At 52.8% G+C, this 17,201-nt stretch overlaps 1 protein-coding gene across 4 annotated transcripts in view; it reads right to left on the reverse strand.

The window, feature by feature from the left end:
* The window catches only part of AFAP1L2 (actin filament associated protein 1 like 2), a 92,137-nt gene extending 76,743 nt beyond the window's left edge, over positions 1-15,394 (reverse strand). For 2 of the 4 annotated variants that reach the window (XM_090278645.1, XM_090278642.1), the window contains exons 1-2: positions 15,098-15,394; positions 9,818-9,871 (exon numbers count right to left, since the gene is read on the reverse strand). In XM_090278645.1, coding sequence (XP_090134771.1) covers positions 9,818-9,871; positions 15,098-15,113 — 70 coding nt within the window. In that variant the 5' untranslated portion in view covers positions 15,114-15,394. The remainder of the gene's footprint in view (positions 1-9,817; positions 9,872-15,097) is intronic. The other 2 variants (XM_090278644.1, XM_090278643.1) reach the window with 2 other exon arrangements.
* Positions 15,395-17,201: the final 1,807 nt, after the last annotated feature.

A 17,201-nucleotide genomic window follows, 5' to 3' on the forward strand; every position in this document is an offset into this window, starting at 1 on the left:
TCACCCAAAGTCCCCCTCAGAAGCCCCTCTGGTAAAGTGAGGAAAACTTCAATAGCTCTGTAACACCTCGACCTCTTTGGAGAAGTGTGAAGGAGAATGCATATTCTTTTAGGATGTGCTTGGGTTTTTCCTGCAGAAACGAAGGCTGTCTGGGATGCAGCAGCCGCTGGACTGGGTGGCTGGGAAGCTCAATTTCACTGCTTGGGATGTGCTCTCAGAGTGAGACCCAAGCTCCCTGCCTGGCCCCGCTCTCCCGCCTCACCCCTGAGCATCCCCCTCTGTTGCTAAGCCAGCTCTGCTCCCCGCCCTCACCCCATCCATCCACACCTTTCTCGTGTGACCTCAGAACCTCTGCCCTTGCTGTTTCCTCCACACTGCAGGCTCCTCCTTTTCGGTTAGGTCTCAACTCAAATGCCACCTCCTCTGAGAGGCTCTCCATGGCCACCTGGTTCATGACGGAAATGCTGCCGCCATAGTCGCCAGTGACCCTCACAACATCCAGTTTTCCCTTTTCGTGTCCCCCACTACTCTCTGCACTGATCCTTTCTCAGAACCGTGTGCGCTTTCCTGCCCTAGAGTGTGCCCTCCACTGGGAGAGGAGTCTCATGAATCCCAAGCCCAGATTTATCTCAGCACCTAGACAGCATCTGGCACAAAGTAAAGCTCGGGAAGTGCCTACTGTGTGCATCCCTGGAAATTCTCCCATGCAAAGCAACTTTTTAAGACATCAGCGAATTGCAAACCCCTCGAACTGGAAAGCACTCTGGGGCGGACACTTGAACTTAAGAAAACAAAAAGATATTTATTGTTCCCATCACTGAAACATAAACATTTCAGTGGACCAGGAACTGGGAATGCAGGTGCAGAGATGTGAGCAAAACCAAACACTGGCAGTAAATGGACAGTTCGAATGAAGACCAGCTACAAGAAAAACGTCAATAAGCGACTTCCAGTGCGTCCGAAAGAACAATGGGAAAACCAGCAGCGCCAACCTTGGGTTTTTTCCACTTTCTGAAAATCTTGAGTTTTACACAGTTGGATGGCTACCCGTCCGCTAAGCCACATCCCCAAAGAGTTCTCTCTTCTGCTCACGCTCACAAGACTCTGGGTCCTGCCTCCTGGGCCCAGGCAGCCTTGCAGAACATACACTGGGCAGAGCAAACAAGCAGGCGGTGGCCTCCCTGGTCCAAGTGGCTCTTCACCAGACACACCTCTGCGTCTCAAAAACACTTAGAAGATGACGAGAATGACAGAACAAAACAACTATTATTTAAAACAGAAATAGAGATGGAACAAAAAATGTTAGAGACCAACTCTGTCCAGCTCAAGCAGACCTGTGGTGGGGGAGGTAGGGAGAAGCAAGTTATCTCGTCTGGATTTTGAGTGAACATTCCCATCTCCTGGGTAGAGAGGAGCAAAAATTCACTTGTGCAGAGTAGCAGCTCTGTGTCCAACCAATCAGGTACTGATAAAATTCAACTCCAATGTCTTATACTCAATACAATAAACCTGTGGACATCAGCTCTGGGCGATGACCTGCACTTAGCAGCGTGGGCTCACGGAGCACTCCAGGCGCTCAGAGTGGCTGGGCATGACGGAGAAAATACACAACTACCAAATGCCAGCTCTCCCAACCCAGGCTTACCCGAGCGTGGGTCGTGAGCATCCCCTCTCCTCATGAGGGGGGTGGGCTGCTAATCACCACCACAGCTCTAACCACACAGAAGCATTGGAGGCAAACATAAAGGTGGTCTATTATCACAACCACATGGGCCAAGAGTCTGGCGCAGCCCAGCAATGAATGAAAAGGAAAATGGTCCCCACACACACTCCCCACATAGAGGGGACAAGGAGAAAGTTCCCACCCCACCCCCACCTTCCCACTGCAGCTTCCTCTGCTGCCCTCACTATGCCCTCACTATGCCCGATTCTGCTGCAAGTCAGGCTGGCGGGCTTTTGGTAAAAAGAAAGAGCAGACTGTAAGCAAATTCTTATAATTTCCCCTTCATCCCCATAGCCCATTCCCTGCCCCCAGCAGAGATGACCTTTCTAACATGCACCTTTCCATTTGCATTTCTGCTTAATGTGTACAGCTTCATGAATTTGTCACGGCTGTCAAGGTTGTTATCAAATGTCCTATTCTGCTTCCTGCCTCCAGTTGGTCCTCTGTCGTAAAGAGCCATCCATGTTGCTGGATGACATCTAAGTCATTGCTTCTTACCGTTGCGTAATTCTCCAGGATGTGCATCCGCTGCAGCAATTCAACTGCTCACCCCCTCAGGTGACACTGGACTGCTTCCCACCCTCGCAGACAGTGCTGAGAGGATCATGCTTGAACCCACCCCATGTGGGCCCGTGCAGACACTTCTGCATGTTCTCAGAATACCTGGCATCCCGTAGCCTCTCGCTTCTCTCAGCTGACTGGCTGGTGGCTTGCGTTGGCTTGTCTCTGATGACTAAAGGAGCCCAGTACCCTGACTGGTGTGGCTCAGTGGGTTGGGCATCATCCCATAAACCAAAAAGTTGCTGGTTTGATTCCCAGTCAGGGCACATGCCTGGGCTGTGGGGGCCAGGTCCTCAAGAGGCAACTGTTCGATGTTCCTCTCCCTCTCTCCTTCCCTTCCCCTTTCTCTAAAAATTAGATAGATAAAATCTTTTTTAAAAAACTAAAGGAGCCCCAGCATTTCTTCAGGGGCTCATTAGCTTTTGGGGGGTTCCTTCACCCATAAACTCCATGCATATCCTTTTTTCATCCTCCTTTCTGGTTGATTTGCAGGAGTTCCTTGCATATTCTCAATGTTAACCACTGAAGGCTTTAGGTCTCCTGTTTGACAGCTGCCTGTAACTTGGCCCGGGTGTCCACTCGTGAACAGAGAGCCGCTAACTTTGCTGTAATCAAACTCGGAGAAAACTTGAGGACAGCAACCATTTCTCAATCACACAATGGCATGAGGACAGGGGCTGTGCCCACAAAAAGGAATAATGGCTTTTGACTCTTAAAGAGCTCACAGCCTGCCAAGAACATAGACTTTCCATCACCAATACCACGGACACAATGCCCATGACCATGGAGGGCTGTGCAAGGTAGAGTGAAGGGTTAAAGGCTCCAGGGGTCAAGGTGTCAAGGCTGAGTAAGCCTTGACAAATGAGTGCGGCAGGCAGCCCTGAGGGGGGAGAGCATTCCAGGTCAACTGAACAGTATATGCAAAAGCCCAGTTTGGGAAAACACAGGGATCCAGTGTAGTTGGGGTGCAGATGGAAGTGAGGGACAGGCCATGTACAGAAGGAGCTCAAACTGTCCCTCGCCCTTCCCACAGCTCTGGTGAGCTGCCCTGGGAATCACCGACACTCCGGGAAGAGGGCCTTGTTCAGGGTCTTCAGAAATCTGGGCTCACCTAAGCGACAGTAATAATATACTGAAGTCTTAGAGAAACCCACAGACTGTTCTAGAAAGAGAAGGGTGTATGAGCGTGCAAGTTAAGCGACCCAGGTGGATGAGAGACATCCATCGGACAGCTGTGCCCTGTCCTGAGTGAAATGACGCCTTCCCTTCCTGGTCTCAGCTGGACGCTGCTGCTGCTGCTGCTGCTGCTCCTGCCTGTTTCAAAGTCCTCGGCCACAAAGCCTCCCAACTGCCAAGTGTGCTGGCGCTGGAAACGTACCAACTAAAGTCAGTAGTGACGTCGTGGAATCTTACCCAAGACCCCACCAGCAGTTTCCTCCCGATGCTAGCCCATTTTCACACTCAATAATGGTCATGCTTTCAAAGGGGAAAAAAGCCATTTGGAGAAGACATTTTGCTCCAAGCTCTGCGATTACCTTTGTGATTCCCAGCAAGAGCAGAAACCTATATGCACAGACACAAGGCGGCCAAGGAGGCAGGCACGGGGTGGGGGTCGCTGTGCAAGGTGCAGTGAGGGGGTTAGACTTCAGGTGCCAAAGCAGATAAGCTGCCAATCTGTAAGTCACTCCGCTCCACCAACAATCTCAGGACCTGGGCACTTCCACTTTCTTCTTCTGAGCTGCCTCAGCCTCCCCAGGGCAGAAAAATTAATTGTCGTAGGACAGCAATTCTGTCCTTTAAGGGCACTAGGTAAACGGCTTCAGTACATTTTAAGAAGAGGGGCTGACACCTGCTCGCCTCCAGCACATGCGCACACACGCCCGCGTGGCCCAATCATGCCCGGTACCTGCACGTATTTATTCGCTTCTTCCCCCTTCATCATGCCCCACCAGCTAGGTGTGTTTACGGCTGCAAGGAGGCAAAAAGGGGAGGACGCCAGACCCCCCCAAAGATCTGTGCCCCCCATATCCCTCCAAACTACTGAAGGCATTTCCCATACAATCCCTGTGGCCACTTTTGGGAGATGACTCCCTCCTGCACTGCTAGGGAAAGGGAGGCGACTGCCCGAAGCCGCTGCGCCACGCTGGAGGCCTCCTGCTGATGACAGAGGCTCGGGCCTGCCAGCCGCTGCCCGAGTCAGCAGTCTTGCTGCGGAGGCCGGAACGGACCAGAGCCCGGCCTGGTGGGTCCCACATTCTCACGCGGAGAAGGCGGCTGCTAGTCTGTTCCTGGCGTCAACAGCAACATCCCAGTGCCTTCTTGCACACTCGAGAGCCTTGGGGCCCTGCCTCGGGGGTCAGAGAAGCAACCCCCAGCCCGCCACCCCACGCTATGAGACTCACTAATGAATCACAGCCTCCCCGGTCTCCACCAGCCCTGAGTGGGGACCTGCAGGTGCGGGCGCGGGAGGTAGTCATGCTTCAGAAGGATCTGATCTCTAAAGCAACAGCCTGGCTTCTCCCTCTGAGGACACACCGGCCTCTCCCCCTCTCGAGGGAAACAGTGCGTGGCGAGCCGGGCGCGACACCTGGATCCCAGAACTCTTGGAGGAGGTTTGCGCACAGCCTGAACTGTTTACAGTTACACGCACCAAACCCACATCAGATGGGCGGGGGATGGACGCCGGCCCACGGAGGGGCCAGGAGGTCAATGGGAAAACTTATTTTAGTCCACGCTGAGCCTCCATGTTTGGAACTTGTATCCAAACTGTGGCGCGTTCTCATGCTCCCCGTGTGCGGCTGCCAGGCCCTCCCCTGACCCTTCCCAGGAGGAGCCCCACACAGAGCCGGGACTGCAGGGAACAGGGCTGCGCAGGGACCCACAGAGAGGGGAGGAGAACTCTCTCCCAGGAATCCTGGTCGCTGTGACACTATCCTGCTCTGGGCCAGCTAGGATGGCGGACAAGGACCCAGGGTGACAAATGACATGGGCCCTGGGGGCAGGGGAAGGTGGCCTTCTGTGCAGCAGGCCATGTGCAGTGACCCTTTCTAGGGCCCAATGAAGCAGCAGAGCTCACGCCAAATGGATTTTCTCTCAGGCCTCCTCTTCCAGGAGGGAATGAGATGCTCTTCGTCTGACTGAGAGAAAGCCCCATGTCCCCACCCTGGCTCTGAAGTCATCAGCTCCTTCTGGGGGAGCCTGGGATGCAAGCCACAGCTATTAGACACGAGAGTGAGGGCCACCAGGGAGCTAGGGTCAAGGGGAGACTCTCTCTCTGGGTTTTTCTGGCCTCAGGTTCTCGGGGGGAGCCCTTTTCTGGATTCAAGTGCCAGGAAACATGACCAGAATTGGCAGGAAAAAAAAAAAAAGAGAAAGTGGGAGAAATTCAAGAGGGAAGGATAAGTGAATGAAAGAGCAGGAGCAGGGAGGAGGAGGAGGAAGGAGAACTCTGCACAGCAGCAGCAAGTAGGACCCTGGGTGCCCCTAGCGCACTCACCCTGAGTGACGGTTTTGTCCGCCACCCCTCACATTTGCCCCAGGCTAACTTCCAGGGCATCTGCGATGTTACCTACTTAACCAGACAGGCCCTCACTGTCTCCAGTGAGACAGGCACCCTCTCCCAGCTCAAGGGCCTGCAGGTCTCGCTCAGGAGATCCCCAAGGGCTCCAGACACCTGGAGTTGTCACAGCCATCCAGACAACCACACTCGACCATCAGACACACCATGATCCTCAGCCACAGTCGCAGCAACATTGACTGCAGAGACCACCCATCTCTAAAACATGCTAAAGGCCACACAACCCAACTCGGCCATGCCTGTCATGAACCAGCCATGACGCATGAGACCATCATGCGGAGGTGTGAGGCTGACACTCATCTCTGTTAACCGTGGTACCGGTTACCATGGTACTGTTAACCATGGTACCGTGGTGCTAGTGCCCACCTTTACTTCAAAAAATGGCTAGAAGGGGATTCCGCAAAAGGCCTGCTGATGCAAAGGGCAGTGGGGTGGTGACCAACTCAAGCTCATAACAGTCTGGGATTGTAACTGAGAATATCTGTCCCCAAGAAGACTCAACACTATAAACACGGAGATGAGATGCACCAAGCAAATTCTCCATTTAGGTTCCAGCCCGACGCCAGCGACACTGAGCACCCGGGCAGAGTTCCTTCCAAAAGGACCATATTTGAATTTTAGTAAATCAGCTCAATATGCTCTAGGACTGTGGGTATTAAATAAAAGAAGTCAGTGAAATCTCCAAACAATAAGCTCATTCAGCACAATCTTTTCTTTCTCCCCCCCATCTGGGGACATGAATTAGTCCTGTTGTGTAAAAACTGGGGGAGGAAAAAGGAGGTGGAGGATGGAAGGAAATGAGAGGGGTCCCGCCCCGCTTGTTGGTGTAACAGGAAGACTAAGACAGTCCCCGGACCCCAAAGGATGCCAGCGTGCCAAGGTGGCCCTGGGGAGATGGTGGCCACACTCTGGCATCCAGGTACACAAGGATCTGAAATTTCCCCACCCGGGTCCTCTCACTGTCGCCTCTGCAGCCCTCCCGTCCTTGCTCTTCAATGGGAAGTGGGCCTTTGGGCCGCCCCAAACCTGGCCCTTCCTCGGCGGACCATCCACAAGCCAGGCCGAGCATCAGAGAACTGCACTTCAAATATGCACAAATATATATATTTCTTGCCTCCCCTCCCACCCCAATATTCCCTGCACAAAGTGAAGACTGTTAGAACTAAGGGCTGTACCAGCTACAACACTACGCTGCAAATCTTCCTGAACACCCCAAGAAGGGGGGAAAGAGACCTGCCTTGGTGAGTGACGAGCGACCTGGATTTACTCGCAGTTCAGAAGAGTTGCCCCTGTGAAATTCTGCGTCATTCATGGCGGAAAGCGATACGGACCCATATGGCCCTCATGCACGGAAGGTCTGCGGCCTTTTAACAAGCTGTACTGAAGGAAGATAGGAAGACAAACCCAGCATCCTGAGTCACTGAGCTGAACACAGTCCACCTGAAAGGCAAGCCAATTCCACAGGGGGAAGATTTTTTTTTTTTTTTAATGGAAATCACTGGGATCTTCAGATTCCAGTGGGACCACCAGCCTGATGCCTTTTCATTTTCTTGGGATTCCACGTCCCACATGCTAGATTGCTCCAGCCAGGCTGAATGACTCTGCCCTCACAGCATGAGGCTTCCCCTGCCTGGAAACAGGAGGGCCGAACCCCCAGCCACGTGGTACCAGGTGCATTATTTTGCTAAAGGATGGCTTCCTCCCTCTCACAATCAACCCTAGCTAGCTATCATAGACAAGCAGGACTGCCAAACACAAAAAGTCAGCCAGGAAAAATTATGGTGCAGACTTGGGTACTCAATTTCAATTCAATAACTTCATTGGCGAGAAAAAAAATTTTTTTGCAGAACAGGATGCCAAAGTCAATACATTAGATCCATGTGTGTGAAGAAGCAGAGTTCCCAGGGTAGGGACTGGAGCTAAGGCTTCAGTGTGCTGTGACCTTCCTGGGCTTGTCAGCTGCCTGGGTCCTAAGAGAACTGTCCTTTAAGTCGATTCAGAGCTCCCCCCATCACCCCAGTTGTGCCTAACAAAAAAGTCTCTGCATTTAAGGTGCCACCAAGCAGTCAGTCTTCTTGTTTTGTACCTAAATTCTTTACCCTCTTCTGCCGCACCTCCAGATCGCTGCAGGCATGACCACACCAAGGCCTCAGGCCCTGTTTACAGCCTGTGATGGCCACCCATGTGCTTGATGGAGTCTTTACCTTCAACCACAGCATCACCAACTACTACAATTTGTTTTAAACCCAGCTTTCTGGAGGTGTAATTTACACATGGGGGGGTGGGGGGGGAGCCCTGTTAGCAGCACAGCTCTGAGTTTTCAGAAATACCTGGGGCTCTGTGACCACTACCACCATGAAGATTAGATAAATAAAGATTTCTATATTTCCAGAAATCTCCCTCCTGCTCATCTGTGACTAACCCCTTCCTCCAGACTCAGCCTTAGCCACCACTTACCTATGTTTGGCTTTCCCCAAAAAGTCACATAAATGGAATCATGCAGTGTGTGGACTTTTGAGTCTGGCTTTTTGGTCACAACATACTGGTGTCTATCACTCATGGTTAGTTACCAACTGTTGGTGTCTAGTCTTGGACTTTTTGCTTTTTTGTCAAAGAGACTACATGATTGGCTCCAGTTCCCCTTTGCTATGGAGAAACCAAATTCTTGATCCAGGGGCGTTCAATAAAATGGAGGCCTGGCAGTGCGGTGGCCAACCATCTCTGCCCGGGACTAAGAGGTTTCCTGGGACGCTGGACTGTCTGTGGGAAAACCGGGTGATGTCCTGGGCAAACCAGAATGGTCAGCTACCCACCTCGGAGAGGCTGCCTCTAAGATTCCTCCTGGGGAGCAGCAGGTGGCTCTGGCTGAGCTCACAGCTGACTCTCCGTTCTCGGCTGAATCTCCAGCACAGGCTGATATGCACTCAGCTGGGGCCGGGCCCCCGTACAGAGCTCACCACCGCACTCCACCAGGCCTGTAGCTGTCTTTGAAGTCCCTGGGAGAGGCTCAGGGAAGTGAGACCTCGGGGGTCTGCTTAGGAAACAGCAGAGCTTCTGTTCCTGCTGACCCCCTCCCCACTCCTCCCTAATATTTAACACCCACGGAGACCCCGGGTCCCTTCTGCTTTTACACCAGTCTGGTGAGGCTCCCACTGTTCCTATATGTTCTTCCTACTCCTCCCTCTCAATGGGGTTTTGGGTTAGCTTGTTTTGAGACGGACTAGGGAAAAGGTAAGGGCCAAGTGATAGAAAATTAAGGAACCTGAAGTTCTTGTTAGACTGTCAAGATCCCCTCCTACATAAACTTCCTGGGGCATCAGAGGAAAGTCAGGCAGGGCCAGCCAGGATGGGGGTCCACACATAAGGCCTGAGACCGAGCACTTCCTCGCCCATCTCCTCCCCAGCTGGCAGCGAGCGCAAGGGGAATAACAGGCGGATGCTCTCTGCGAAGCTGGGCTGTCTGGGACCAGGCTGAGCATCCCCCACTGAGAGCTCCTAGTAGCTTTGAAAATGACGGGATGGCCATGGCTGGTGCCCAAGCTACCTGTGAGGCCACCAACCCCCAAGGCAGAAATGGGTACCGTCAGAACCGTGTCACAGAGCTTTCAGAACCTGCTTCCCTGAATTAACTGAGCGTTGTCTTTTCACAAAGTGTGCATCAGTAGCTCTTGGAAGGTATTCCACTAAGCAGCCAGTGAAGGTTAGTAATCATTATCCTCACGGGTACAGAGGAGAAAACAAACCCAGAGACATCAATTGACTTGCCCAAGGTCGCACAGCGAGTTAGTGGCAAAGGCTGGATTAGAACCCTGAGCCCCGAGTGCCCAGGCCAGCACCCAGCTCCATGAGGTCCCTCAGCTTTCCACCCAGAGCAGGGGCACAGCCAGGTCTGTGCCCTCGGGAGCCCTGGCGGCCAGGTGCACTGCTGCAGAGGGCACAGGCAGGCTCATACTCACAAGCAGAAACCTGCAGGATCCTTCTCTGTACCAGCAGACAGCAACACCCCTGTGCTGGAACAGACAGAAATAAGGCTCAAGTTGGGAAAGCAGAGGGCGGCTACTGCAAGCTTGCATCTCCACTTCTGCATGTGGCTTTGAGATTGGACTTCATGTCCCTCTGCTCTCGAGTGCCAGAGCATGGGAGGGTACCTGGTACCACTGCCTGTAATGCCTTCCTTCCCCAGTCGTGGCCCCGGGGCTGCGGGGAGGGACACAGGGAGGAGAAAGACAAGATCCCTGCCTTGATGGAGCTCAGTCTAACAGGGAAAACAGACACGTATACATATAAGACAATGTGACATTAATTCAACAGATACTTGTTGAGTACCTACGATGTGACAGGCATGGATAAAGCTATCCCTAAAATAGTGAGAGAACACAGGGAAATGCAGGGGAGGCTTCAGGGAAGAAGAGGCAATGTGGACTCAGTCCTGAAGATTGAAGAGATAAGGAATGGGCCTGAAATGGCTTTGAGTACTTCTTTCTAAATAAACCCTGCTGTTATTAGGAATGCTACCCTTTAAAACTCAAATTTCAAGGATATTATATCCTGTTCCTGACTTTCTGAGTTCTTCCCTGATCTCCTTAGGCCTCAGTTGATCTGTCTCTCAAACAAGAGTGTTTCAAAAGGTGGCTCTGGCCTCCCTAAAAATCTCTGGAGACACCTCTATACAAAATTCCTAACCTGGCCGGTGGCATTCCCTTTCCCACTAAGTCCGCTGCTCTCTGCTCTCAACAGGAAATTAGTTTTATTAATGAGAATCACAATTGCAAACTGACCTTCATTGGGCTACCCACATTCCCTCCCTCATTTCCCTCTCCTCCTCAAGGCAGCCTCCTCCCCACCGAAGATTCCTCAGTGACCACAGAGCAACCAGCCTTGAGTGCTCAGGAAGTCAAACAGGCAAACACTGAAGGCTGTTTTCTAGATGGGGAAACTGAGGCCTGGGGAGCTCAGTGACTGGCCCAAGGAAACAGAACACAGGGGTCTCCTGGTTCCTAAGCCCCGGTTTTCTTCATTGCACTGTGATTGCTCCACATGCACACACACACCCCACCCCCCCCACCCCCCGCAGCCTGGGCTCTGGGCAGACTTGTCATCCTCCTTTGGCTTGGGGAAAAGTCGCCCTTCTCTGAATGACAAAGTCTTTAGAGAAACATTTCCCACCATTAAAGGGATTTGGAAGAAAACTGGCACCGCTTCCTAAGCTTTGAAGCTCCTTGGCCCCTCCTGGCCCTTTAATTGTGCTGGGAACCAGCCCAGTTCCCAGAGCTCCTGCCCCTTCAGAAGAGGGGAAGGTCAAAAAGCAGAACCCTACCTACCCTGCCTGGTCATTCAGCACCGAAGGTGAGCTCTCCATATTTCTGTTTCAGGCTATTCCACTGCCAAAGCATCAAGTACTCCCACACAGAGCTTCAAAGTCAGAAGGGCTCAAGGTCAAGTACAACCAGGAGCAAACCCTGAGCTTAGGATTCTGAAGCATTACATTTGAGATTGTTTTCAAGCTGTTCCCACAGCCTTGTAAAGCCTATAACAGCTTAAGGTGAATTACATTCGATTTCTGCAGGTATCACAAGATTTGGTTGAAGCACACCAGGAGAGGAGGTGTGTAACTACTTATCTTTTTTTTTTTGTTGTTAAATAGTTCTCACCTTTGACTAAACATTACAATCACCTGGTCACCTCTAAGAAGGGCAACACCTAAGTCACACCCTTCGACCAATTAACTCAGAATGTCTCAGCTGCAGCCTATACATCCTTGTTGTGTATAGCACCCCTGATGAGTCCCAGGTGTGGCTAAGGTTAAGCACCACTAGAACTTCTACAGGGAAAAACCTGGGCTCCTACGCATGGAAATAGAACAGAGGATTTCTTTGAAAGTAAAATGATATTAGGAACCAGCCCATCTCTTTTAATTAGTCTTTCTTTTTTAGCCCTTCCTGGCTGCAGATTTCAGGGGTCCCATATAAGCTTTCGAGTATTTTTGCTGGCTTGCCTCTTCTTCACAGCTCCCCTCTACCTGACAGGACCCTAAAAAGGGCCCTCTCCTGCGAGTCAGGTGAACCAGCAGACGAACAAAAATCACACAGGAGAACAGTTCTACTTGCCACCACCGTGATCCAATGACAAAGCGACTGTCTCCACTGTGCCTGTTTGGGTCCAAGTGTGATGCAATCTCAGGAAGCTTTGGCCTGCACATTCCAAGTGCAAGCCACAGTAGGTCAGTCACTTTTGGCCCTAGTCACACACACCAGCTGGAAGAGCAGTAGGAACCAGAATCCTTGACCACATGGTGAGTTCAGCCAATGGGCTCAGGCAGCCATGCAAGGATGACCTTAGGCGGGTCACCGATATGTAAACATCCAAGGAGAGGAACCTTTCCAAGGCTCCCTGGAGGACTTAGCACTGCTTATACAACACTAAAGAGATTCACATACAAGACACAGCAACGCTACCATCACTTTTAATGACAACTCTCATAAAAGCACCATCTCTCTGGGAAGACACCCCACCCTTGTTTTCGCTTGAGAAGCCATGGCTGTCTAGCAGAATAGCTTAGAAAGAATGGTGACAAAGTCTGGAAATATTTCTGCACTAGACATAGAGTGATAGCCCCAGTATTCCTGAGCTCCAGACACCTCTTTGCCATCCTACAAAACAATGGGAACTCAAGGAGGAGCCTACAAAGGATAGGCTAGTTTTGGAGGGTGTACAACATGTAACAATCTGGGGAACATGGAAAATAATTTCTCCTACATGCTTGATCAGATTTACACATCAGAGAAAACATCTGGAGAATCCGGAGGCAGTGATGAGGCATTCTACTTACATAGGAGAGGGGAGAGCTCAAATTTGGGAATTTAGAAACACAGAATGAAGTGCTTAAATCACAAATTTTAAAAATATCATTACAAATAAGAATTCTTCTTACATATGTCTGAGAGCAAAAGTAGATCTTGCTTTTTTATTTAACTTTGTTGTTAAAACCACTAAACCTGGTCATCCCATAATTACTCAATCTTACCTTGAGAAGGGGCAGGGCCTCAACCTCTGATACACAAGAGGAGACTAAGATTCTAGATAGAGCCGGGCCCATTAGTTGAAGATTAGGCCCAACGTGTTTTCTTTTGCACAGACCAACATTTTAATTCAGTGAGTGTTCAGAGCACAACTCATCTGCTTCTCAAGAGAAAGGGGAATTGTACAAGGAGGTTTGGGGGAATCCCCAAATTCCTCAGCTGAAAGGTATAGTAAACACACTGGTAGCATTCACCACCAGGGAGACTTGATTTTTCTCCAGAGTCCAACACTAAAAGATGAACTGGATGAGCCTCTGCAATTCAGATAATCCTCAGATATATTTCTACTTATCACTCTGTCTGATTTATTGCAAAAACGATGAGGCAGACCCATGTGTTACCCAAAACATCAACACTCTGCGCTGGAAACAAGTTTCCTTTCATTGGCAAAATGCCCCTAACTTCCAGGGTAGGAGGACTGTAAGTTCTCAAGAGGGTCAAGAGCCACGTAAAAAACTATTAATACAAAAACCTTCTGATAATACTGGGCCTTTGGAAAGAAGACCCCAAGTTTGCCCTAACTAAGAAAGATTTGAGAAAGTAGTTTGCAACCTGGGCCTAACCTGGGGCTAACACAATTCAGGGGTGGCAGCACCTGAGCTAAAAGGAACACCAGAGGCCAACACGTCCCATCAGGGGGCAACTCAGGTCCTGCATTCCCTGTAAGGGTTCCTCCCGAAGGGCAGGCGGAGTGGGCAGACAGGCGGAGTGGGCAGAATGGGGCAGGGAGTGGCCAACTGCCATTTTATAAGAAGAGGGGGACCGTGGCTTACTCCAGGGCTCTGAGACTAAGGGCGCATTCAGTCATTCAGGCACAAAACTGATGTGATCTCGGCAGAATTTGAGACAGAACCCCCACCGGTTTAGAAGCTCCAGGGAGGGTTCACAGAAAGAAACAGAAGGTTGCCAACTAATTTAACCCTGTAACCCCAGCGAGCTGCCCTGTTCTAGGCAAAGCCCTTTCCTCTACTTGCCAGACCCTGTCTGGAATATAGTCTTTCGCCTTCAGCTGTAACCAGGTGACTCAGATGAGAAAAAGCAACGGGAAAATCAAGAGACACGGCTAGTTTCGGGGACTAAAGCCGATCCCTCAAAGTTCCTTACTGTCAGTTTCTGAAAACAGAAACTACCGAGAGTGAAATTCCTTGGGAATCTGAGCATTCGCCTTTCTCTCTCCCCAGAGAAAATAAATATAGTAACAGTATTTCTTTTGTCAGGTTTGGCAGAGACGAGTCCAGGCCGAGAAAAGTGCAAGAGGCTTTCCCAAAAGAAAGGGGTGGGTGGGCAGACAGTGCCTGCAGCGTCCTGTTTGAGGGGCAGCTCTTTAAACTACTTTTCCAAAAGGTCTGCAATGCGAGGCTTCCAGACTCCAGCCCCCGGGCTCAGAATACGGGTGCGAGCTGGGCACCGGACATAACCCGAGCCGGCCCGCCCACCAGGACTTGACCAGGATCCCCGGCCCGACTGCTCACGAGGCTAAGCTGGGTCCCCGACGCTTCCACGCGCTCCACCTGCCGGGCACGCGGTTCGGTTCTCCAATCCTTGCACCCCTCCCCTCTTGGAAGGGTGGGGCGGGGGAGAGAAGGGCTCAGAGAGAGACGGTTACAGGAGCGGAGGGGCAATTGGGGGGAGGGCTGGCCTAGGTGGGAGTGGGGCTGCGCGCCCAACCCCCCCCGCCAAAGCGCATCCCCGCGCAGGCTCTTTCCCGGCGTCTGCAGAAAGCCTTCCACTCCCACCGGCGCCCGGGCGAGAGGATCCAACAACTCGCCCCTTTGCCCCGAAGTCACCCCTCACGATTCCGACCTCACTCCGGGCCTCCTCGGGCTCCAGCAACGTTCCGGGTCGGCCCGGGCTTGGGGAGTGGGTCGCGAAGCGCACAGTCTCTCCTCCACAGGTGAGAGGCTCCGCCACGCCGACCCCAGCCCTGCGCGCCTTGGGAAGATCAAAGGGCCAGGGCCGCAGCCGCCACCTAGGAGCCCACTTACTCGCCCGCGACGAAGCTGTGGCCCCGGGCTTCGGTCCTGGTCCGGGCTGAGAGGGGGCAGGCTGCTCTGCTCACCTGAGTCCCGGAGGGACGTGAGGCGCACTCAGTGACGGCCGCGCCATCCCTAACTCTCCTGGGCGCTGTGCGGGGCGGCGGAGGACCTGTGCCCTTACCTTTGTACCGCTCCATCGGGGCCTCGGCGTGCGCTCCTTGCAGCTCAGCTCCGGCGCTGCGCTCTCAGCGCACAGCTCCGCGCCGGGGGCGCAGCGCTGGCCCCTCCCCGTGATGTCACGTTCGCCTCCGGACCTCCAGGAGCGGCTGCTGCGCTCCGGGCCCTAGGACCTAGTCCCCACCCAGCTTGCCACCCCCGCCGGGGAACTCCGCCACCGACCCTGGAGGACCTTAAGCGCGCAAGACCGTGCGCACCCGGCCTCGCTCCCCTTCTAGCCGCTCGGCAGCGCCTTCACGTTCGGGCCCCTGCGGCGGCGGGAGGGAACTAGACCGGGACGTGCCCACACCCTAGGGGAGGCTCCTGGGAGCGGCCGGCTCGGGCAGGCCTACTAGAGCTGTTCTTCCAGCTGCAGGGATGCCTACCCACTGGCCGGAGGAGGAGACTGAGGCTGAACCGGGAGGCGGAGATGTGCCTGGAGCGCCTCCTGCTTGATCTCCGGGACAGCGCGCTTTTGCCCTTGATCTTCTTCGAGGGGAGGCAAGGGGGAAAGGTGGGGACAACCGAGCCCTGCCCCCGCGCCTGCCCCAGTTCTTTGCGAATCGTTCCCACCCTCTTGCAGCCTCTCTGGGCAGCCGCTGTCTCGCACGCACGAGGGTTTGTGAAACGTCTACGCAAAGCCTTCTACCAGAGCCCGGGTTCCCCAGGCGCCAGCGTCCCAGGCTCTCCTGAGAAGGCTTAGAATTTCTAGTGCCGCCTCGACCAGTCCGGCAGCTCTGGTTCCTGGGCGACGCAGCACCCGGCCGCCCCGCGGGGTGACATTCCATAAGAGCTCAGCCGTGGCTCTAACTCCACCCCACACCGCTGCCACCAAACGCCACATTCTCTCCATCTTTTGCCATATGCCCCTCCAGTGTCTCAATTTGCCCAACCCCTCCCCATCGCCCCCCGCCCCGGAAGGAAATTCAGGTTTTCCTGTAAACTTTTCAATTTTCACTTTTAAATCTCAATCATGGTTTGTGCAGGACCCCTGGTTTTTCAACAAGTCTTCCCCAAGTTCCTTGAAGGAACAGTTGAGGGAGATTGTTGTTCTTACTGCTGTTTTCCAAGAGACTTCTTAATTCTTGGAACAGCAGATTTAGCTCTGATGTTTGGAGACCTTTGCCCTACTAGTCTTAGAAATATTTTTCTTTGTTATTATTAGCAGCTAACATCCAGGGAGCCCTCCCCACAAACCAGGCATGGTGCTAAGGGTTGTACATGCAATGCCTTTCATTTTCCCGATACGCCTGTGATGTGGAGGTGATTATTATTTTTAGCATATGATTTGAAGAACCTGAGGTTTCCAGAGGGGAAACAACTCGCCCAAAGCCACACAGCTGAAAAGGAACAGAGCAGGCACTAAATCTAGGTCTGCTGCTCCTCAGACTCTCCTGGTGTTCATAGCAAGTGCCAGGCTGCCTATGGAGTACGCAGACAAGTGAACAGTGACCACACCGGACGGAAGCACAAGGGATTCTGGAAGCCCAGCGGAGGGCCCTGAACCAGGCTGGAGGAGCCCCGTAAGTCTTCTTCCTAGAAGAGGTGAAGGCTGAGCCGAGTCTTAAAACCTGAGTGAGAACCGGTGACAGGCGGTGGAGTGCGTGCTGGCTTCCAAGCAGAAAGGGCAGCAGGGCCAAACACGGGCAGGTGAACCATTTCAGGGTCAAAAGGTTCTGCGCTTCTGAAGCCAAAAGGGAGAAACCAGGAGTGGAGCCGGTGAGGCTGGAGAGGTGGGCACGGACCTGCTCAAGAGCCCGGAACATCGAGTGATTTGAAAGCCAAGGGGATTGCGCAGCATTGAAAAAGGAGGTGCCTCAGGGTTCCCGAAGAGGCAGAGCAGAGGGTGGAGGGGAGGAGGCAGTGGCACCAGCCAGGGGAGAAATTGCTGGGTGGTGGCATTCCAGATGGGGAAGGGAGGACTCAGGGCAGAAACATGCAGAAAGTCCAGCGCCAAGGCTGTGTGCCTGAGCAGGGTGTGAGGGACAAGGAAGGGCCGAGGTGGACCCTTGCAGTTTCCAGCAACATGGGTGACCGAGTGGGGAGTATCACCACCCATACGTTCAGTC

The sequence above is a fragment of the Furipterus horrens genome, unplaced genomic scaffold, assembly GCF_987537825.1.
Source record: "Furipterus horrens unplaced genomic scaffold, mFurHor1.1.pri manual_scaffold_5, whole genome shotgun sequence".
NCBI lineage: Eukaryota > Metazoa > Chordata > Mammalia > Chiroptera > Furipteridae > Furipterus > Furipterus horrens.